The following is a 22,956-nucleotide window of genomic DNA, read 5'->3' as shown; positions in this document are numbered from 1 at the left end:
ATATCAAATGCATGTATCTCCTAAAGATAGGAATACATTACAAATATTATTTACTGCTTTGAATTCATTTCACACCATCACAGAGATGGATGACAATAGGGACCATTGAAATGATGATTGCTAATAATAAACCTACTAACACAGATTTTCATGTGTTCTCTTTAATTGTTTGATCTCAACATTTTTCTCATCAAAATAAACCATTGCATTTTTGTTTAGACATTCATTTTCAAGATAATGGAATTGGTACAATTATTTTCTATTGTTGTTTCTGTAAGATCCAAGAACACATGCAAAAATTACATCCCCAAACTCTGGCCTAAAAAAAGTACAACAGCCAACTTCAACTAAGAATCTAAAATCTAAAACATGTATTAAGTAATCTAATTTGGAAGAAATAAAACCACATCTTCGTATAAAACAGTCTTTAAATATTGAACATATTTATCTACAGTACGATATGAACGGACAAATTTCTATATCTCTATATGATTTGGCATTAAGTCATTGCTTGAGTTGAGTCCGGTAATCTTTGAATGAAAACTGCACTCATGCAATGTTGTATACCTTCCGACATATAAAGGTTAAAGGTGACTGGTTTGTCTGTGAATGCACAATCATTATCCTACTATTTCAATGTGTAAAATAAAATACCACGTAATAACATGTATACAGAGTAAAGAACTGCTGTAAGATATAAAATTTGTAACAATAATTATTGCTGTTCATATAATTTGGTTTCTCTCTCTCTCTCTCTCTTTCTTCTCATGAGTTGCTACTGTTTATTCAGTTCACTATATCTGAATGCATTCGTGATGTGACTCAGAATTCTTTTCATAATGTCGAGTTCTACAACCTGCTGAGAGTCAGAAGGATGATTACTCATACTGTAAACACAGTCTTTAATACTCCTCTCAAACTTATCACACAATAACATGTTTTGTTTATGTTTACATTGCATGAAACACAAAGGGAAAGCAAATTTCTGTACTAGAAATAAAATAATATTGTATCCTGAATCTTAAATCCAACAGAAGCATTTCATTTCACTGAGTTAATTCAATTTCAATAAATCAGAGTTGCTATAACACACAAATAATTACATTTCTCGTCAATGAAAAACGTTGCGATGCAGGCAATATCATGGCCATAAAAATATTTTTGGCAAACTGTTAAAGGTAATACAAAGTTTTAAAATTTTCATAAATTTGGATGCCCCTGAGAATGTATTATAAAAGCACTAGAAAATTTAGCCCCTAAAACACTTCTGCTTTTGAGAAAAATTCAATATCAAAATTTAGCGGTGCTCCCGGTAAATTTTGATAAATTACAAATAGCCCCTATAGTATATGGCCATCCAATGGTAGCTGCGACATGAACATCACAGAATATGCAGTTGTGATATATAATTTCCAAAGGGGAACAGCCAATCAATCTATTTTTGTCAAGAAAAATTGTTTTAAAGCTAAATTAATATCTTGACCTTGAGAGGGAGCTATACAACATAAAGAGTTTATGATTTACAATTTCATCACTTTAGACTCAATTTCAACCGCGACAAAGATCACTACATATTGTAGGATCGCATATGCTTCCAACATGTTCATTTGAACCAAATTCATGTCCCCCATACCAAAACCTTTGTATTACCTTAGGTAAAAATTCTGAGCATTAAAAGCATTGGTAAAGTTTCTCTGCAAATACTGATAATGGAAACAAGTAATTGTCATACTAAAACATCTTATCAGGACTTGATGTACAGGCCAATACAATTACTCATCAAATAATTAAAGATACACATATTTTCATATAAAAAACACACCTTGTAAACCCATCATGAAAGACATGTAAAAATAAAAATACTTGTTTTAAATACATGTGAATAATCTATTGATCATTTGGGTTTTTCAGCAAAAAATCCTCTCCCCTATTGAGGATTTTCTTACATTCTAAAAACTTGGCAGTCTTGGAGCAATAATTCACAGTAGACACTTGCTTTGAAGATAAAGATGACTTCTGGTCATTTGGTTGCATTGTGAAAGAAACGTTGTGGAATCGATCGGAAAAGGGTGATCACGTAGCACATTAGTGTATATGGCGGTGTCGGAATCATCAAAATGATAAAATATTTTACCCTGTCTTAGTAAAAGTCGAATGCACTATACCCAGAAAGATGTATATCGGACTACGGTACGTAAACATATGGCATAAAAATGTGGTCCACAACTTTACGCTGTTACATGACATATTTAGAATATGAGGGCATTTGAAGAGCCATGCTTTTCAGTGAACATTTTCTTCTCCGATGTTCTTCCACACTAACATAAAAAGAATGAAAAAGCTCACAAATTATTTGTTATCTCTCCCCAGAACTTGAATTTCTCTTTAAATTTGAATGTTGGGTTTTCTTACCATGTGCGGTAATAGAACTTGTTGCACATGAAATCCTTGCCATACTTGCTGTTGATGGACATGATGAGTTGAATGGTGCAATAGAATGTAAAGAATGTAGCAAGACAAGTATTGGGCCAACCTACCAGAATAAAGGAAGGAAAAAAGAAGAAAATCCCAACAAATTACAGCTATATCCATGCATACATGCTTTGAATTTAAACATTGTTAACAAAACTCTACATGAATACTACAGGCTCACTGACCTTTTCAACAGAAATTCTGACATATTCATTTCAAATTTGTATACATTCTAAATAATAATTATAGGCATTTCTGTAGCGCCGTCTATCTAACATTTTTATTCCGAGGCGCATTAATTATTACCCTATCTTTAGCCTAGCTGCCATTACACTTACAGCACTCCAGCATTTCAAGGGATCAATTCCTACCAGGTACATATTTACCTCACATCAAGGCAAACATCACGAAATACTTCACAATTACAACATTATAAAAACTGCATTGGCATACACACAGCTAAACCACTGCAAAGGAACTTTAATTATTATGGAAAAGAAAAATGAACTGCATTTTCCATAAACTTAAAAAACTACATGTCTTCAGCAAACATCAAATGCCAATATTATGGAAATGCAAATGGGATAACCATCAACTTGTTAATTATCTTTCCCCAATAACATAGTCAATAACTTATTTGTTCTGCAGGTATGCATGATAACACTCAATTATTTTGTAATTTTGTTATTGTTCTACATGTTATCATGGGGGCTGACAGTGATATGGTATTAAGCTCATACAAACATTTCTTCTTCAGAGGCAGTAGTGTACCAAGAGGGTATGTTAATATGAAAACGTTATATAAAACATAGATTATAATGCTGGACACCAGCAAAGAGTGCTGAATGAGAATGAGCAAGATTTCATAACTCACCATTCCATATGAGATTATTGTAATATGAGTATGATATATCATTCCCACAGAGGAAGATCAAGTTGGACAGAGCAAGGCACATGTAGTTAGGAGTGAGGAGTAGAGCTATCAATCTTCTATACATTGCACCAGACAAGTACCTCAACTGAAAGATAAACATATCAAATCAATTGAACAAAATTAGAATGTAGATATTATTACAAGATTAATATTAGAACATAGATAATGGTAGATCCCCCCCCCCTCTTTCTTTCTCTCTCTCGCTTTCTCTCAAACTGAGGCTCGATCCCTTTACTGTATAAAAAATAATTTAGGTTTACAAGTATTACAAGTAATTTGATTATTTTTGTTATCCCTGTAATATATTCCGGGTCATTGTCATATTTACCCTTGCACTAAATAATCTAAATTATCAATGTTTATAGTATGTTGGAATTTGTGAAATTGTTATCCAATGTTACGAAGAAAAAGAAATGAGAATGATCCTAGTTGTTTGGATTTTTATCGGGCTAGACAACAAACCTTAACTCTGCAAGGAAAATACAGCTTACCAGTAAATTATTGAGACATGTCCAATGTGCAATTTTGCCAACTAGAACTTCCATTTGGAGTCCTACACAGTTGAAGATAGCCCAGTATACAAGGTGTTTATCAGCACCATGCCAGAAGCACACAAAGGAGAAGCAACATATGGAGGCCATTATCTGCCATACAAAACCCCTTTTAGAGCCTCCAAGCGGGATGTAAATACATCTAGAATAAAGTTTGAAATATGAAGTAAGTTAACAGTTTACAAACAATACTATCAGTTGGAATGAGACATATCTCATAGCATGAGTAGTCTATTCCTAGCCCCACCCATCACAACAAATTTTCCATTGGGCAATTCACAGAAAATGTTCACAAGTCAGTCAGTGGGCATGATTGCCAGTAATGTTTGGGCTACCTTGACACATTTAGTATCAAACAACAGAGCTCAACAAGCTCTCCTCTTTGATTTGAGTGGTATATCAGTAAGATTGAGATACTTTTCTGGATGTGCATGATTTTATTTAAAAAAAAACCTTTAGGGTGAAATGTAGCAAGAATTTGGGGTCTCATTATCATTTCACACCTTTAGCACTTCAGATTCACATTTTTGGTGGTAAATTGTGATGAAGCAAACATAGGTGACTGATATGAGCTTCGATAGCCTATGGAACATAAGGCAAAGCCATAGGGGTTTCATAAAATGGGGACAAAAGTGTCATGTCCGTTCAATACGCATACCGGTAGGTAATACAGATCAGTTGAAGTGTTCAAAATTAATATTTAAAACATATCTGGTTGATTCAGCATTTAATTAATTGTTTTCTTTAATGTTTCTTTGTTCCATCTCATTCCTGTTCATTTGTTCATATTGCAGAGGCTTCTTCTTTTTTTCTTTTTTTCATCGCCTTAAGCATCTAATTTTATGTGGATTTGTTGCCTTACAAATCTCATATATTATTATCAATCAAACACACAAACTTACCTCACAAGTAATGAATGTAGACCCCTATCAAAGTATCTGAATATAAATGGAAATATTAAATAGATTAAAGCAAGTCATTTTCTGTTAAAGCCCAAGTACATTTTTGGTAGCAAAATGGAAACCAGACTGAAACATGTATTTAGTCCCATATTCTTCTTTTTGCATCGAAATATAAATGTACAAGATATTGAGGTTCCATTCAAGATTTCTGATGAAATTGAGGGTACACATCTGAACAAATTGCCACATCACAGCTACATAGTGACTTGGAACATCATGTAAAGGAATCTAACTGTGTTTAAAAGCTTTGTAGAAGCATGAGCAAAAGATATATCTCTGCTAAATTGTGTATGTGCAGAGGGTACATCCAGTCAGTTCGGGGGAGGTTGAGTACAGAATAAATACAGAGGAACCACACAAGAAAAAACTAGCAATCAGAAGACATACCTCCAGAAGTCTTGGAATAAGTACATGCCTAGGATACAGACAGGTGGAAGAGGAGCATTGATGTGATCGAACATGGCATGGACCCTTGGTAGTCCATACATCACCGTGTACTTCATTTGAAAGAACAGTAGCTGGCAAAGAGCCAAACCCCCTTTAGGAAAAATTTCAGATAGGAACAGTTTATACATCAACTGAACTGTCAACAATCAGATACAGCTAGGCCATTTGGCAGCAAGCATGAAGCTCTGCGGTCTCAAAGACTCTGGCCTTTGTCCAGGTGGTGAAATTCAGACTGCTGAGCATGTTCTGAATGAGTGTGCTGTAACAGGAACTCCATGTCCCCTCACTGATATTGAAAACTCGAAACTGGTGCCATATTTAAACAATTGTCAATTTTAAATAGCTATGATTAATGTACCCCTACCCCCCCCCCCCCCACCAAAAAAAAATGCATAAATTCAAATTCAAAGTTTAATGAAGGAAACTGTCATACACAGGTATCACACCAATAAAAAAGTACATTTGTTTGTGAAATTGCAAAAGTGTTCATTTTCTCTTCTCAATTAGAAATGGATACATCATAACCTGATTCCTATCTATGAACATATACCCCTGTTCAAATCCTAACAGAATAAGTTTGAAACACTGTACAAAGGTTAAAAGAATAAGTTTGTTATTGATCAATGTACTTATTTTAGAAATCTGTTTTTAATTGTATTTTGGCTGTGTGAATCAGAGGTTTGGATTGTTTCCAGATTACATGTTGTTCTAATAAATTAATTACAAATAAGAAAAAACAACATCAAACTGTTTTTCATATTCATCTCACTTTCTTGAACAAGCATCAATTACCACTGCTAACTTTCATTTAGACATGTTTTGTTCAGAGTTTCCTTCTAAGACTTGAAAGCAATCACTTACCCACAGCCCACAATGACATGCTATTGAGTAGGAATGGTCTTTGGTGAAATGCTGGGAAGTAGAGGAAATGCAGCACTGTCTCGATGAACATGGCCCAGAAGATATACCTGAAAAGCTCCTTCAAGATGTGCTTCCACTCAACTGAATTCAACATATGGATACTCAAATTTATCTGCATGGTGAGGTGAAACCAATTTTTCTTCAATTATTTTACAAGTTCCGTTTAGAGAATAAGTATGTGTTTTGTAAACACAGACTCCAAATCACAATTTAATTTGTTAAAGATAATGGTGAGTTCTGGTAATGCGATTGTATTGTGAAAGAAAAGGTGTGGAATGGATCAGAAAAAGTTGATCATGTAGCATGTAAGTATTGGTGTGCAATGCAAGGTTCTGGAATCATCCAAATATAAATTTGGCCCAGTCTTGGTAAAGTAACAAGCACTGTACACAGAAAGATGTATACGGGACTACACAAATGGTGTCGGGGCTAGTACTACCTGATTTTCTTATCTTTCTATGCCCTTTGCTCAGCTAAATATACATTTTCTTCCAAAATTGTTTGGCACATGACATTTATTTGTAATCTTGAACATTCAGTTTAAGTTTCGTTTGATTCTGTGAGAATTCATTTTCTTTTTTTTTTTTACCAGAACTCAAGTTTATATCTTTAAGTGTATTTTCAGCAGGTTAATTTGTTCTTATTTTTTGACTGGTTTCAGATTAGTGTACATTTTGTTTACACGGTTATTTTTTTTGCAAGCACATAGTAAGGCCTCCAGACCAAACTTTATATTGATGTAATGCCCCTACAATTAGCTGCAATGCCTGCAATTTTTTGTGTACTTAATGAATGGCAAGTATGGATAACAAAGTTAGCTGAATGCAATGCAGGTCCAACATATACCGGTACTCACTTATCTGTGTGTTAAATGATACCAGAATGCTGATCACTCTAGGCTAAAGTATGTTTAAAAACCGCTGTGGTAATTAAAAGCTGTGGTTTTCCATGAGCAAGCCTACACATTGTCTGCTTTTATGCTTGAACAAATATTATGTCATATCTTTCACTTTTATGGTTACCTGTCTGGAAAATTTATCATAGGTGAGAACAGGTCCCCCAAAGAAGAGTGGCAGGTAATAGATGTAGAGTAGAAAATCTAGGATGCCCCAGTACTGTTTCTCATTAGGTCTCCTGGCTACTGGTGTGGAATGGAAGTGGCAAAACTCATAGGCAAAACTGATGTGTCTTAGAGTACACATGGCAAGTGTGAAGACCATCATGTTAAGATCATCCTCATCTGTAAATATGTAACGCTAGAAAGACATTGAAGGAAATTGTTTTAGTGATCATTTCTCTGCAGGCGTAAATATCTTTCATTAAAAACTAGATGGAATTTGACTGCGCGCAGTCGAAAATGATGCCTCCGTTATACATGTAGAGCAATTTTACAAACCAAAACAGAAAAAAAAATTGAATTCACGTTCAATGGTAATCCATTGACAGGTTCTCAGAATATTGTGATTACAAGCAATTTCTCATATACATATATGACCCTTTGATCTTTGACCTCATGACCATAAAATCTACTCAGTTCATTGGCTCTGCAAGATGTTCTGAGTTAAATAGTAATCCATCTGTCAGTTCTAATGAGAATGCGTTCACAAGCTATTTTTGCATACATAATGGGCCCATGACCTTTGACCTTTGACCTTATGAACCAAGAATCTACTCAGTTCATTGGCTCTGCAAGTAACAAACATGACCTAATTTTGGCATGAATCCATCAATCGGTTCTTGAGATAACGCGATCACAAGCTGTTTTTGCATTCATAATGTGCGCTGTGGCCTTTGACCTTTGACCTACGTGCTCCAAAATCTAATCAGATTGTCTTCCTATGGTGATACACACTATCATTAAGTTTGAAGTTTTTACATCTCCAGTGGTTCTTGAGATATCATGATAACAATCTCAATGTATGGAATTTCATAAGTTGACCTCTGTGACCCTTGACCTTTGACCTACGTGCTCCAAAATCTAATCAGATTGTTTTCCTATAGTGATACACACTATCACTAAGTTTGAAGTTTAAATCTCCAGTGGTTCTTGAGATATCATGATAACAATCTCAATGTATGGAATTTCATAAGTTGACCTCTGTGACCCTTGACCTTTGACATACGTGCTCCAAAATCTAATCAGATTGTTTTCCTATAGTGATACACACTATCACTAATTTTGAAGTTTAAATCTCCAGTGGTTCTTGAGATATCATGATAACAATCTCAATGTATGGAATTTCATAAGTTGACCTCTGTGACCCTTGACCTTTGACATACGTGCTCCAAAATCTAATCAGATCGTCTTCCTATGGTGATACATACTATCCTTAAGTTTGAAGTTTAAATCTCAAATGGTTCTTGAGATATCGCGCTAACAAACTCAATACAAGGAATTTCATAAGTTGACCTCTGTGACCTGTGACCTTTGACCTACGTACTCCAAAATCTAATCAGATCGTCTTCCTATGGTGATAAATACTATTCCCGAGTCTTAAGTTTAAATCTTAAATGGTTCTTGAGATATTGTGATAACGGTCAAACGGGACGGACGTACGGACGGACGTACGGACGGACGGACGGACGGACGTACGGACGGACGGACGTACGGACGGACAACCCGAAAACATGATGCCTCCGGCACCACCTTCGGTGGCGGAGGCATAAAAAGGGTAACTTGATAATGCTGCTCCTTTAAAGGCATCGTTTAACAATGTTAAATCTGAGGTGTCTGTGATATGATGTAATATTGAAGCCCTAAATCAAATTGCGCTTCAAACTGATCATGAAGTGCCTCAAAAAAGTAAAAATCTTTGAGTGAACGGTTTTACCATAATCATTTTCCCCCATAGACTGTAGTGTTATGAAAACCGTTAGGAAAACGCAAAATAAAATTTCGATTTTCAATCATAAATCTCTTGATAACCAGATAGGCAATCGGCTTGTAAAAGTCAGGGGATTCCTGAATGACCTAAAGGTTTATAATTATGATTGCAGCATGAGCTAAATCAAGGATTTTGTTTAAGGATCTGAAAGTTACAGGGTCCCTTTAAGGTCATGGGATGTTGAAGTTGCACAAAGCTTTGTTAATGTCCGGATTCATGAGTGAAAAATTATTTGGTTGTATCACATTATATAATTATTGCACAAGAAGTTAATTGAATGTATAAAACTTAGGAAGAATTTCATCTGGTAACTTTCTGTTCAAAATTTTAATTCAATTTACTTGAGGACTTGATCAGTTGAAATAGCTATTGTAAACAACATTTCTATTCTTGTTTACTTTAAAAAAAAATTATCTTCTTTTACATATTTAGGAACTTTTACACTTGTTAAATACTAATGGAACAGAATATTTAATACTGTTTAATTAAAGTAACCCTCTCATCTATAAGTCTCATTTATGAAGAATTAAAACACATACAAAAGGTGGTGAAATCACATTACTTCTTAGCATATATTTACGGATACACACAATTCATAAAATCCTACATTTGATTCTTTATTCCTTGTAAATACCTGGAATCGAAGAAAGAAGTCAAGGTTGATAGAAGCTATCTGCATCAACACAATGCACCAAACAGTCGACATGCTGGCAGTGCATGTTACAGTATACATGAGCAGAGAGTGACACAGGAAGTACAGAAGGAGTCGAAGACCCACAAACAAATAGATGCTGACCACAGCAAAGCAGAGCAGGAACGATGTCCTATACTGCATGACACAGAAACAATAAATGATTAATATAATCATATACATAAATCTGAAATTGCTGATTCTCAAAAAAGGAAAATGTATTTCTCCACTATAGACAGAAGTAACAGAAATCTATTAACACAATCAAATAAGATCAAACACAGGGACTCAATTAATCCAAGGCCACCAAGGTCATGGCCTTGGATGCCCCTTTGATTGGCCTTAATGCCCTCCTCATTGGCCTTGGGATATTTTTTGTGCCCTTTCCAAATCTTCCTATTTGTGCTGTAATATAGGAATGTGCCCTACAGGAAAGTGGCCTTGCCCTAAAAATATTGAAATTTAAGGCCTGCATACATGTAGATGTATGTCAACAGGCATTACCTCAAAATCTAAATACATTTAACTGAATGTATCTTATTTTACCTTTGGATAAACATAGCCGACAATCCTTCCTAAAGCAGCATGGAGAACCATCACAACCAATACACCAGGAGAGAAGAAGATGTTCCTCCAATGAGTCCACTCAAAGTCCCCAATATCCTTCACAATGATACAAATCAAAAACAAATATATGATGTCAAACTGATGTAAGTATTCAGTTTCTCCATCTCCTACTGTAAATAGGTATTAATATTTGAAACAATCAAGGCTTAGCAGGAATCATAATTTCACAAGGTGCTACCTTAAAAAAAGTTAATCTTTTCAAGATCATGAAAGTTGAACAAATTTTGCTAATCCATAATATTTGGATAAAGATAATGAATTACATACACTTATATGTGAACTAGTATTTCAAAAGAAACAGCAAGTCAAAAAGGATACAGGTCCTATTAAGCAATTAAAGGCAACAGTTATGTCAACAAAAATTTCATAGACACTGCCTACCATTGTTAATATTGTACAAATTATAGTTTTCTGCATTGCAAGCAAAATATCAAGTACAAGACTATACCTTATCTTTGTGCCAAAATATGTACCAGCCTTCTTCAAAGTTGAAAGAATAGAGAACATCTTTGTATTCTGTACAAAAAATGGATAAGAAAGGAATAAATTGAACTCAAGATTAAACTAGATGGATTTTTGACTGCATGCAGTCGAAAATGATGCGATTTAACAAACCAAAAGAGAAGCAATTTTGCAAATTCAAGTTTGATTGTAATCCATTAACAGGTTCTCAGAGTCTCGTGATTACAAACTATTTCTCATATACATGGATGACCCATTGAACTTTGACCTCATGACCCTAAAAATCTAATCAGTTCATTGGCTCTACAAGATGCATACATGTCCCGAGTTTGATAGTAATCCTTCCGTCAGTATTGACAATGCGTTCACAAGCTATTCTTGCACACATAAGAAGAAGAAGCCCTGTGCCATTTTAATTTGTGTTATTTTAAATTTACACAATATTCTAGAAATATGTAATTTTTGCATATTGCAAGAGTACACTGAACAATGTGAAGAAAACATGAGAAATTATCATTCACCTTTAGATGCTTCATAAACTGCAAAGAAAGCCCTGGAAAACACTGTGATGATGAATGCAGCATAGATGAATACCTCCAAAAGAGGCAACGGTGCATACTCCTTGCTGACATATCTTGCTATAATAGGACTAGGAGTGGTCTTTGGTGCCTCATCTTCACCTTGCAATGGAGCCTGGTTCCTATGTCTAAGCATAGTACTGAAGAAGAAAATATATATTAAAAGAAAATGATGTAGTACTGGTTTTCGATAAGTCTCTGACTTGGACTAGCGAGAGAAAGAAGTAACATTAATTTCCTTCATGAATCAAATTTGTAGCTTGCTCTCTGTGTAAGGTAGGTGTTTCATTGTGGAGATCTCAGATCTCCTTTATGTTGCTCTCTTCTGCACTCTCTCCATGTCCTTTGCATCTGAAATATTCCTTGGTGATCAGATTACCTTTCCATACTCAAGGAGGCGGTTGGACTAGTCTCTTAAACAGCTTGGCCGGAACTTCAGTTTGTCGTCAATAAGAATCTTTAGATCGTTCTCCTCTTCACACTGCACTCAGGGCTGTACTCCCAATTGTGTGGTGCTCCTGACAATCTCCAGATCGAGATCCAAAATGCAAACACTGCATTTTCTTGCGTTAAACTGGAGTTGCCACTGTGAGGACTGAGATGTTTGCCTTAGATTGGGAGTAGAGACGCAGGAGAACAGGCGCAGATCCAAGATTTCTTAGGGGGGGGGCCCAAATCTGCATAGATTCTTACAGTGGAGTCAAACACTGAACTCAGGGAGATCGTTGATGTAGAGAACAAACAGTGTTTTGCAGAGTACGCTGCCCTGGGGCACTCCACTCTTCACCTTGCACCACTTTTATTAGCCTAGTCACAGTGTTGCAAATTTGTGTTTCACTGCATGCACTGATATACAACTACAAAAATTCATAACTTTCCTATTTTTAATCGGATTTGCTCAAACATTCGCCCATATTGGTTCTCTCATTTTTCATAGTCGAATTCATGAGTAAGTTCTAGATCTATTTACATTTAGAGTATGTATTTGTTTCCCCCATTTATTTCATAGGGTCTAAACTAGATCTAGACCTAGATATATATGCAATACGGCCAATAGATCTAGCAATCAAAAGGGTACTAAGTAATAGTCCCTCCCCACAACTGCAATGTGCTCGCATTCTGGCATGGAAAATCCATCAACCCAAGGAACCTCTACCCCAAAGACCCACCATCAACTATAATCAGACAGGCACTGACCAATAAGAGCACAGCTCCTCACACCAACATACCTCACCAAGATTAAGAAAGCAACCAACACAAAGTGTCCTCTCTGCAATCTCGAGGAGGATACCGTAGTTCATGCTGTACGTGGCTGCCTGCTCGACTACTGTCAACCTACTGGAAGACCTTATCGACAGAGCCAGTAGACTCCTGCATAATGTCCTCAACTCTGCACCAAATACACCACTGCTCAACACCCAGGACCCTTCCCATCTGACTTGCGCCATTCTCTTGCCATATGATCCATCCCTTCCCTAAACTGTCAATGATTCTATTTTAAAGATGACACTTCACTATCTTTACAAAATTCATGCCCATCGCCTGCACTCTATACCCTCCAACAAAGGATTTTATAACATATTTACAGCAGCCTACTAGACCCTACTTTGAATGCGATAAACTCGCTGATCTCCGAAAAGCGGAGGGACAAACAACAGAGAAATGGGACTCAATTTCAAAATGTTTTAGATGCAACAAACACTCTCACTCTCTCTTGAACGATAAAATTCTTATTGGTCATCTAGGCCTAGAGTCTACATGTATGTATCCCTTGACTTCAGGATCAGAACTAACTCCAGGGAGCTCCGCACCGAAGTTAGACCAGGCAGAACAGAAACTTCCTTGACCTAATAGTAGATCTAGACCCTAATAATGAGCTCCGAGTCTAACTTCCAAGTGGTCGATATACATTTCGACCACTAGACCTATTTCTGGTGACAGTCCAAGAATACAGTGTAGTTAGCTTACTCATTAATAAGAAATTATATTAAATGCAAGATGGCCCTCTCTCTCTCTCCGACTCTGCCTCTGCCGGCTGCCACAACTTCACCTTTCTCTTATTCATTCTCTGGTTTTCTCCCTCTTTAAAAACTAAATAAAAGGAGAATGTACGACCTCCATTTCAGAGAATTGTCACCTAGTAACTGAATTAAGTAACTTACTGTACTAATAGTATAGGCCTAGGGCCTACTAATACTAAGTTATTGCCATGATTCATGAATTTGTTGCTCCATTCCTCCAGCAAACCCAAACATGAACATGTGGGACTGTTATAACATTTACGTTTCATTAATTTGATTAAGTGGAGGTTAAATCATACTGTATGAACCAAATCATATGTAAAATTAATTAATTAGTTTCTTGCAAATTATATTCATAAAAAAGAATATTCTCTAATCATTTTATATTTACTGTATAGTCTTATGCTTCGTGGTGCTCCAAAATTGTATTATTTTGTCGTCTGCAGGTGAGCTCCGATCATGAATGGTGATGGTTATCGATATCGTTTTCCATTCAGAAAACGCAAAGGCAAGGCCAAGGACAACATATTTGATTTGACCATGTTTATTATGTTTGACCATGCAATTATGTATTATCTAGGATATAATTCAATTATTAGACCTACTATATATATTTTGTTGTTGTTGTATAAAGTCTACCCTGAGTTTCAGGTATATGACTGATACAAACATTATTGTCAATTGTTTTTGTTCAGATGAAACATGTTTTAGCCCGGTGTTCTAGTAACCGGTATTTAATTTTGATGAAATATACTGTATTCAAATCTGGCCTGCGCTTGCTCTAACTTGTTCATACATACTGTATGAGGCAATTGAATTTATTTCGAAATATTGTGATCCTATATTTAATTTCTCAATAAACTCATTTTAATTTTTTTCCTGAAAAATCTAAGATAAATAATATATATATATATACCGGTATACATTTATATACAGTTTTGTTGAATGTTGAAGTATGTACCAGTTTTATAATGAAGGAAAATAAAACAGACATATGAACACACACACACACACACACATCCTACATACCCATACAGTGTACCTATTGATTTGAATGTTTGAGGATATTTCAGATTTCATTATTTATCTTAAGAAGACATACATCTGAAAAGTCGCAATTCATTTTCATTTTCTTGTTCGGAAATTTGTTTGGGGGAAATATGCCCCCTTTCCCCAGTCCCTTCATATAATGCCTCCATAAAAATTCAGAGTCACAAATTTTGATGACCCCCCCCCCCCCCCTAATATTTCAGTCGTTATAATAGTTAACAATCCAACCATTTTTAAAATTTTCTTTACAAAAATGGAAGAGTTCACCGACACTGCATTTGGAACATTTGCCAAGTACAGTCAAACATGTATATAAAGCCCACTCAAGGGAAACAAGAAAAGTGGTCCATATGAACAGGTTCCTGTAGTACAGGCTTCAATGAGAAGCCATATATTCAAGTGAAAAAAAGAAAAAAAAGTGGTCTTTATATACAGGTTGTCTTCCTATACAGGTGGTCGATACAACAGGTTGGACTGTATAGTTATATTCGATGTGGGTGATGGCTCTTTCACTTCTCCATAATTAATCACCAGCTTTCAACCAGCATCAAACATTATCTCAGAGATAAAATTATAATTAAACAACGACAATGAAATAACTAGTCAATGAACAGTTTTGCCCGGTGTATTTACATATATAAATTCATAAAATTTCACAGCAAAGTATGAAAGTACAAAATATGTATTTTTAAAACCATACAATATCACTTGTAGTTGTACATATCTAAAAGTAATACATTCTTTATCAAAACTAGAAGAGAAAGCAGTCAGGTTTATACATGTATAATTTACCCTAAAATCAAAAACATTTATCTCCTTTGGGATTAATGATAAGACTCAAATTATTAGTTAAAATATAATGCCAAATTGCATTCCATTAATGTGAGACTGCAAATAGTATACAAGTGATGTACATACATACCTGTATACATTTAATACTAGTATGATGTGAAATGTGGAAACCATGTTTTAAATGTTGAAAGCACCGTTTTCTTTTAAACCATCACAAAAAAGAGAGAAACAGAAGAGTAAATGTACTCTATCATTGGAATGCTTAAATGATGTCTAAAATCTTTGAAGATCCTATCCAATGAAAATACAACTTTTTATCAATGTAAAGCTGAATGAACATCTAATGCAATTATAAAGGAATTCAAAATATTTTCCCTTGCAGTATTGCACAAAAGCGAATTGAAACCTTACTTTCTGCACCTCTCCAAATTACAGGTCAACAGGGGTCAAATATGCCGCAGTTCCAGTGACAACATACATGTAATATGTGCACCCGATAGCCTCACCTATATATAGCTGAGGCGATGAGCCGTGCTTAATTAATGCAAAGTCATTGTGAATATGCGTACTCCACATAAGATGATGTCATCAATTTGATAGCTAGCTTTTAGGTCAAAAACTCCAGATTTTCAAAGCTTTAGATTTCGAGTTTTCAGAGAGCGGTTATAGGCACTAAAATGGCATATGTAAATGTAATTGGTATAATTGTAATCTATGGCTTGTAAGCTTCCCTTTGATAGATAATTCATCTATTTAATTTTTCACTTCCGACAGGGTCTTTAAATATAAAAAAAGGAGCCCTGGAATAACTGAAAATATAGAAACATGCATGATGCAATGGATCAGAAGTTTCTCTACTTTCAGAAATTTCAAAGGCTTTTTAAAGGTTTAATTAATAAAGTGTTTTAACGCCTTAAAATGTGTGTCAGTAACACTGAACTACTGTATTACTGTGCTCATACATGTATTTCATTAATCACTACAGAATGGGATCATGTCTTAGGGGGGGGGGGAGACCTATTTGATCTATTGATATCAATGTTGTTTGTCCTTACAGCCAGCCTGCTCCTAAAACTGATGGCATTCAAGGCTGGGTATAAGGACAAACAACATTGATGTCAATAGAATATTAGAATCGATATGAATAATTAGATGCACACCTTGCCTACTCCTTACTGGTTAGACAGCGGTAGCAGCTACAAGTACATTGTATTGCTTTGAGCCTATGACTGACAGTTGTGAATAAGATTATCAGGTAATGCTTGTTGGGTTTCATTTTCCAATAACTGGTGCACAAAAGCCAACCAACCAATATCATATGAATGGATAAAGCTCTGTCATTCAGACGGAGGCATTACAGGAAAGTATTGTGGCTCCTGTGTAATAAGACAATGAATTTAGGTTGAAGTATTGCAATCTAAACCTTTGGAGGCAATATTTAAACAATATTGAATGGATATTTTGCACCCAAAACCTTTGAACCACAATTTTACCACTACGATCTTTTACTCTTTATCTTTAATTCCAAATGAAACTTTGTTTTGCCAGGAAGATTGAATACTACCAGTAATCAGTCATGTATTCATACAGTGTATGTCTATTATCATCAATGTGGTTTATAAAGTACAAACAATACATACTTCCCATGCAACGATACTACTTAATGTATGCACAAATTATTTCTGCAAACCTCAAGCAATACGTGGAAGTTTTACTTCCACTGCTGAAATGTACGTACTAATATTCTAAAAATTCTAAACTGTAAAAATGAGGATTAAATCTCATTGTTTGCACTCCATGGAATGTTCAAAGTAATTATTGTTATCTTTACATTTGTTCTTAACAAAATAATCTATACATCAAAGAGTAATTAATGGTGATTAATTATTACATGTATGTTTAAAAAATGCTGCCCTATTTTAAAAATACTTTTTACAATCTGTTATAAATTCAAACATTCACACAAAAAACACATCAATCACATAGTTCTTTGATCAACCTTTCACTTGCCATTTGGTTATATTTCTGTTATGCCAACAAGTACTTTGGATTCATTTAAGTTATACGTTATTAAAATGCATACAAGTTAATGACTTTTCTGAACATACTTTAAATAATATCTTTGATGGAAAACTGCACAACACATACAACAGTTTTGAAGTATTACAAATAATTGTTTATTATTGGAGGTTATTGCCATTCATTTGATAAATTTTGATTGTCTTTTCAGTTTCATATGGCACAGCACTGCATACGGTAATAACATAATTTATCAAAACAACTTTTTTGCTAGATTTCTTGCTCCCCTGACAAGACTTACTTTGAAAAGCACTTTCAGAGCAAAGTGAGCCTGGAGAGCATCACAGATTTTTGACCAGAAATGTCCAGTGAATTCTTGAAAGGCTCCAAACTGAGCAAGGTGAAAATCAGCTACTTTCAGGGCCACAAACCCAGCACACATCAACACAGCTGCACCAAAGTCTCTTTTGTAACCAGGGGTGTGTACTTTGTACAGAGATTCCAACTGGACGAGACGGCGTACACAATATGGGGCAGTAGCGCAACATCAAACCCCTGCTCCATTGTAAACACAAGATTGTAGCTCATGATGGATGCCATCATCGTTAGCACAGCTACCCTTGGTTGCCAATCAGTCAACAATGTCTTACATGTCACCATCACCCATGCAAAGATAGGAAGTGTCACCCACTGATCTAGAATGGCCCACTCACGGTTCTGAGTAACAATCCTTGCAAACTGGATGGGACCGTAAAGGAACATCATCCACACTAAGACGTACATCAAATATGCATCCATATTTTGAATGGATGCCAGCTTATTATTGGAAATGAATATGTAGACTCCCCAGTAAAGGGCAACAAGAAGGTATCCAATGTTTACCAAGGCATTGGCTGGCATTTTGATGAAACTAGGGAAAGGCATCGGACCAAGTTTGGAATCTGCTGGTTCAGCATAATGGTCATAACCCGTCTCTACTTCTATACTGTCAAATAGTCCTGAGTGAGCAGTCAGTACCATCACTGCCAAAGGGATTGCCACAGAGACGAATGACTGCAATACTGGGTTGGTGAAAGGTGCCATGGTGGAGACCTGGATATAGGTATAAATGAAAGAAACAAAAAGGATTAGGAAAACCAAGGGCAAATTTATTCTGGCAAAAATCAGTTAATTACCCCCCCCCCCCCCCCCCCCCCCCCCGACCTCCTCTTGAGTGAGGCAAGGGTTACTGTCTGTGTATGGGGAAGGTTGACAAATGTCAGTTTTATTTAATTCCCCATACCAGATAGATATCTGTCTACATGTAGGTTTGTACATGGCAGTCCTATCTTTCGCTAATTAAGCCTAGGTGGGGCCTAGGTCTAGGATAAGAAGCCTAAGCTGAGACAAACTAAATGTAGTAGTAAGATTAGACTGTCAGATTAAAAGTGAAAGAAAATTTATAGGTTTTGCACAGCCTCTGAAGTTAACCCAAATACTGTATTTCAAACATAATACATACCGGTACATGTATGACTCCTGAAAAAATAATTTATAAAACCAATACGGTTTACGTACATAAATGTCAAATACCTATGGTTAAAGTTAGGGTTAAGGTTGGGGTTAGAGTTGAGGTTAGGATTAGGTTTAGTGTTACTTAAGAAATTACATGTATATGCACCTATCAATTGTTAGACGCACCTTGTAACCTCCGGAAATTGTGCGTCATTGGTCCTATGTGAATCGGATATCGGGTTTACATGACGCAGCCTCATGTCAACATTTTGACGAACCATTCAACTAGTACATGACGGTACAAACGGTGACTTATGTGACGCACCATTTTTTTCATTTTGACAAACTATGACAGTCATCAAATTAGTAGATTCTAGACTGGTTGACAATGATGCACTACTTTTGTCATGATATGACAGACCAAAGGTTGATTTGACGAATAACACTCATACAGCGCATCATACGGAAGCAGCACAATTAAGGAAGTGCCAGTCATGTAGTCAGAGGTCAACACCATGCCATTGTGTAGAGATTGTAAAATCACACGCTACACGTGAAAAGGGAGCTAAGCCATATTGTTCTGGTAAGATATTTGCTATTATTTAGTTATTTTTACCTCAGATTTTGAAATTCTGGAGATAATTAGGAGTAAAAGTGCCATAAAATTTATCGAGGTCACTGTCCAATATTGGTCGGGTGCGGGAAAGTGTGATTTGGGACACATTTTAGGTTTTGTTCACATGCCTCTCCGTGGGCTCATATGGGAGCCATTTAAGGCTCTCTGAGCTCTGATCTGGAATACAATATCATAATTTTTTTCTCCAGAGAGCCATAAGCCCCAAGACTAAGTCTAGAGACCGAAGCGTTCAGCGCCAGTTTGGGTCTGTCCTAACACTAACAGACAGTAGATCTAGGCCTAGACCGAAAGCTTCAGTCTCTCTAATCGTCGGTTGTTCCACTGAGACTACGTCTGGCTCCACTAGACCTCCGATTATAGAGACTGAAGTCTGGGGACCTCTTTCTGTGAGGCACTGTACGGAACAAATGGTTCGGTTCGACCGGACCGCGATGAATGAGATATGCAACGAGATTTTCACTCTTTACATCCTCATACATGCTGCAATATGACAATAATTTAGAGTCTAATTAAAAATAACATATATATAGCTTATTTGACTTACGATAGCTTGCTCATTTAGATCCTAAATTAATGATTAATCCGAGAAAGTCTCGTCGTCAACATTATCCGTCTTGGTTTTTAGTTGATGAATATTCATTTTTTCTTTTCGAACGTCCAATAGCTACCGTAGCTACATACGAGTCGGCCCAGCTTGACCAACGAACTCCCACGAAACGAGTGCTCTGATTGGCCATTTGGCTATGTTTTGGTGGTGGACCCGGAAATATATCGGCCGCCGGGTAATATTTCGAATGCATGAACGTACTGCTTCGCGGATCTGAGATACAAATTGGATAATTCATATAGACTCTAAGTAAGTCCGTAAATTGTCTATTTAATATTAAGTTATCAAATTTTGATAACTGTAATTAGGACAAATGACATACCGACCTAATTTACATCTGATTTAGAAATCAGAAAATTAGATCTAAATAAAGAAAATCGGGGAGAAAATGTTTTGACACAAAAAGCTGCCATTGTTGGCTATAGCTATCCCCGCGGTACGAGATCTCTGGGTTGCCATCTGTATTGGGGAATGACAACAAATGTCAGTTTTATTAAAGAAATGACCCAAATCAGATGGTTATTGCTGTCTAATCTAGGCCTAACTGCGGCGCCGGTGTTGGAGCTTCCTGCCCGGAGTTAGCTCTGTCCCTAACTAAGTATCATGTGAATGACGTTATAACCCTTAGTCTTCGACGTTTATGTACATTAACCCTATTGGTGGGTTATTCTAAAGCTAAGCCCAGATGGGGGCACTGTCATAAAAAATATCCGGAGAACTGGAGAATATCCAGTCCCACTCGTTTCTTTGCATGTCACTGTCAGGTCAATGTTTTTAATAATGTTAATAGTCACTAGAATCTAGGCCTAGAAGTATGTATTGTTTACACTTACCGTTACCTTATCAATTAATTGATATTCTCAAGTGATTAGTCCTATTCTCTGTCACGTATAACTCAGGTCCTGGTTATTCCGAAAATCTTTTCTTGTCGACGCTTCTCGAAACTAGCGACCAATATGCCAGCCACCTACAGTGTCTCCAAAACAAAAAGGTAAAAGAAAACTTTGCATGTCTCGCGGGTGACGGTAACGGCAACAGGGGTAATAGATTACATTTTGATGTTTTTGAGACGCTTAACTAAATAAATGACCTACATTATTTGAAAGCTGAAAATTGCTCGTTACTCTCAAACAAAAAACTCTTAAAAAAAAGTGGAGGGGAAAAGGGGGAAGTGGCAAAAAGTAAAAGGGAGAAAAAGAGAAAAAGGAGGGAGAAAGGAGGGGGAAAAGAAAGAAAAGGAAAGAAAGAAAGAAGAAGAAAAAAGGGGGAGAGAAAAGGGGAGAGGAAAATAATAAGAAGGGAAAAGAAAGAAAGGGGGATAATATTATAAGAAGATGTATTTTTACCGGCAAAGGGGCGGGGTGGAGGGGGGGGGGGACGCAATTTTGCAGTGTTCATGATATGGGGTCCCTCTTGCCAGGCGTGTAGCCCCTCCCCCCTAAAAAAAAAAAGCACAAAAAGAACAACAAAAAAAGATTGAAAAAAGGGGGAAAGAAAGAATTTTGTGAGTTAAAGAAGAAAGGAAAAAAATGAAAGAGAATTAAACAATGATATATCAGGAATTGCATTCAATTGGATAACAACCAGGTCGTCGCCAAAGGGGGTCGTGGGGGGGGGGGGGGTGCGACACCTTCCCTCCGCACCTGTCAGGAGGGGGGGGGGGAACTGAAATCAGACAAGGATTAAGAAACGAAAACAGTAACAACGAATCGTCTTCTTTCTCTAATGACCCTCTTGAGTCATCTCTCAAGTTGAAGACTTTGCCCTTTAGTGTGACAACCATTAGGCCTACCTATCATTGACTACCAGTGAACGGAAACTCGGAAACTAAAGAGCTTTCATGTCGATAGAACCATCTTGTAATTGGCGCTCTTTTTTTTTTATGGTCAGTTTTTATTCTTTTCTCTCTTGAAACAAATTATAATCATAGTACAAATTACAATCATCATATGTAACGCTCACGTACTGCAAATGTGATGACATTATAAATCAGTATAAATTTTTGTCTTACAAACGGCTTCAAAAGAAACTCTTCTAGCTACCAATCGATCATCCAACGCGTGTTGACATTCAACCTGATTTGCACTTTTGGTAACATGTCAAACGAGCAAAAGGGGCCCGGAAGAGACGATCGAACTCGGAGAGTTGCACAGATGGTTATAGGACCAGACCTGCCCCTGTTCTAGCACTTTATGAAAAACGCCTACTTGCCAAAGTTCAAGCTATAATGACAGACAGTCAATACCCATCTTCTCGAAGATTGTTTCAGGTTCAACCGTTTTGGAATAAGACTGTGTCCTCCCCGTACTCGCCTTTCACTTTCTCGTAATTCATTCATCCCCAATTCCATACATGTGTATAATTCAAATAAAATCAAATCAAATTTTTATTGTTCCACATTTTACATAAAATATAGACATATACATATAAAATAAGAAATTATACAATACAATTGTAGTATAAATGAGCACATCTCAATGACTCTCAATTCATATAATAGCTTAAGTAGAGGAAGCTATTAAAAACCAATGCTTGTATAATATAGGTTTGCCGGAAAAAATAAGTTATGCAGATGAAAACAGGAGCAGTAGAGAAAATGTAATTTAGAGGAGAGAATTTAAAACACAATGAAATAAGGACATTTGTATACAAAATAATGCAATAGCACCAATACCCAGAATCACCCGGTAAAAATGCGTAGTCAAAATGCGTAGTTACCCGAGCAATTTAGTAAGCATAGCACAAAGTTATATACATTACAAAATCGGAACATGCATCATTAATTAACAATTAAGATTAGCATTGA

At 36.2% G+C, this 22,956-nt stretch overlaps 2 protein-coding genes across 3 annotated transcripts; both read right to left on the bottom strand.

The window, feature by feature from the left end:
• Positions 1 to 1,540: 1,540 nt before the first annotated feature.
• On the bottom strand, positions 1,541 to 21,073 carry LOC592866 (protein-cysteine N-palmitoyltransferase HHAT). Of its 2 annotated transcripts, none has more exons than XM_030998601.1 (12): positions 20,984 to 21,073; positions 11,474 to 11,670; positions 10,939 to 11,006; positions 10,410 to 10,526; positions 9,807 to 10,001; positions 7,310 to 7,543; positions 6,228 to 6,399; positions 5,307 to 5,457; positions 4,860 to 4,895; positions 3,898 to 4,099; positions 3,347 to 3,491; positions 1,541 to 2,533 (listed from the first exon to the last, which is right to left on the bottom strand). In XM_030998601.1, exons 2-12 carry the CDS (start codon positions 11,664 to 11,666, stop codon positions 2,409 to 2,411), a joined length of 1,638 nt encoding a protein of 545 aa, XP_030854461.1. In that variant the 5' UTR covers positions 11,667 to 11,670; positions 20,984 to 21,073; the 3' UTR covers positions 1,541 to 2,408. The 2 variants fall into 2 exon arrangements, with proteins under 2 accessions (XP_030854461.1, XP_030854460.1); XM_030998600.1 differs by lacking the exon at positions 20,984 to 21,073 and adding an exon at positions 13,943 to 14,041.
• Positions 17,737 to 21,095, bottom strand: LOC100887935 (transmembrane protein 187). Its single transcript, XM_003729653.3, has 2 exons — positions 20,990 to 21,095; positions 17,737 to 18,504 (listed from the first exon to the last, which is right to left on the bottom strand). The coding sequence occupies exon 2, from the start codon at positions 18,493 to 18,495 to the stop codon at positions 17,854 to 17,856; it is 642 nt and encodes a 213-aa protein (XP_003729701.2). The 5' UTR covers positions 18,496 to 18,504; positions 20,990 to 21,095; the 3' UTR covers positions 17,737 to 17,853.
• Positions 21,096 to 22,956: the final 1,861 nt, after the last annotated feature.

The sequence above is a fragment of the Strongylocentrotus purpuratus genome, unplaced genomic scaffold (genome assembly GCF_000002235.5).
Source record: "Strongylocentrotus purpuratus isolate Spur 01 unplaced genomic scaffold, Spur_5.0 spur5_scaffold_5, whole genome shotgun sequence".
Lineage (NCBI taxonomy): Eukaryota > Metazoa > Echinodermata > Echinoidea > Camarodonta > Strongylocentrotidae > Strongylocentrotus > Strongylocentrotus purpuratus.
The sequence above is the reverse complement of the archived record's forward strand: the minus strand, read 5'-3'. Positions and strand labels throughout refer to the sequence as shown.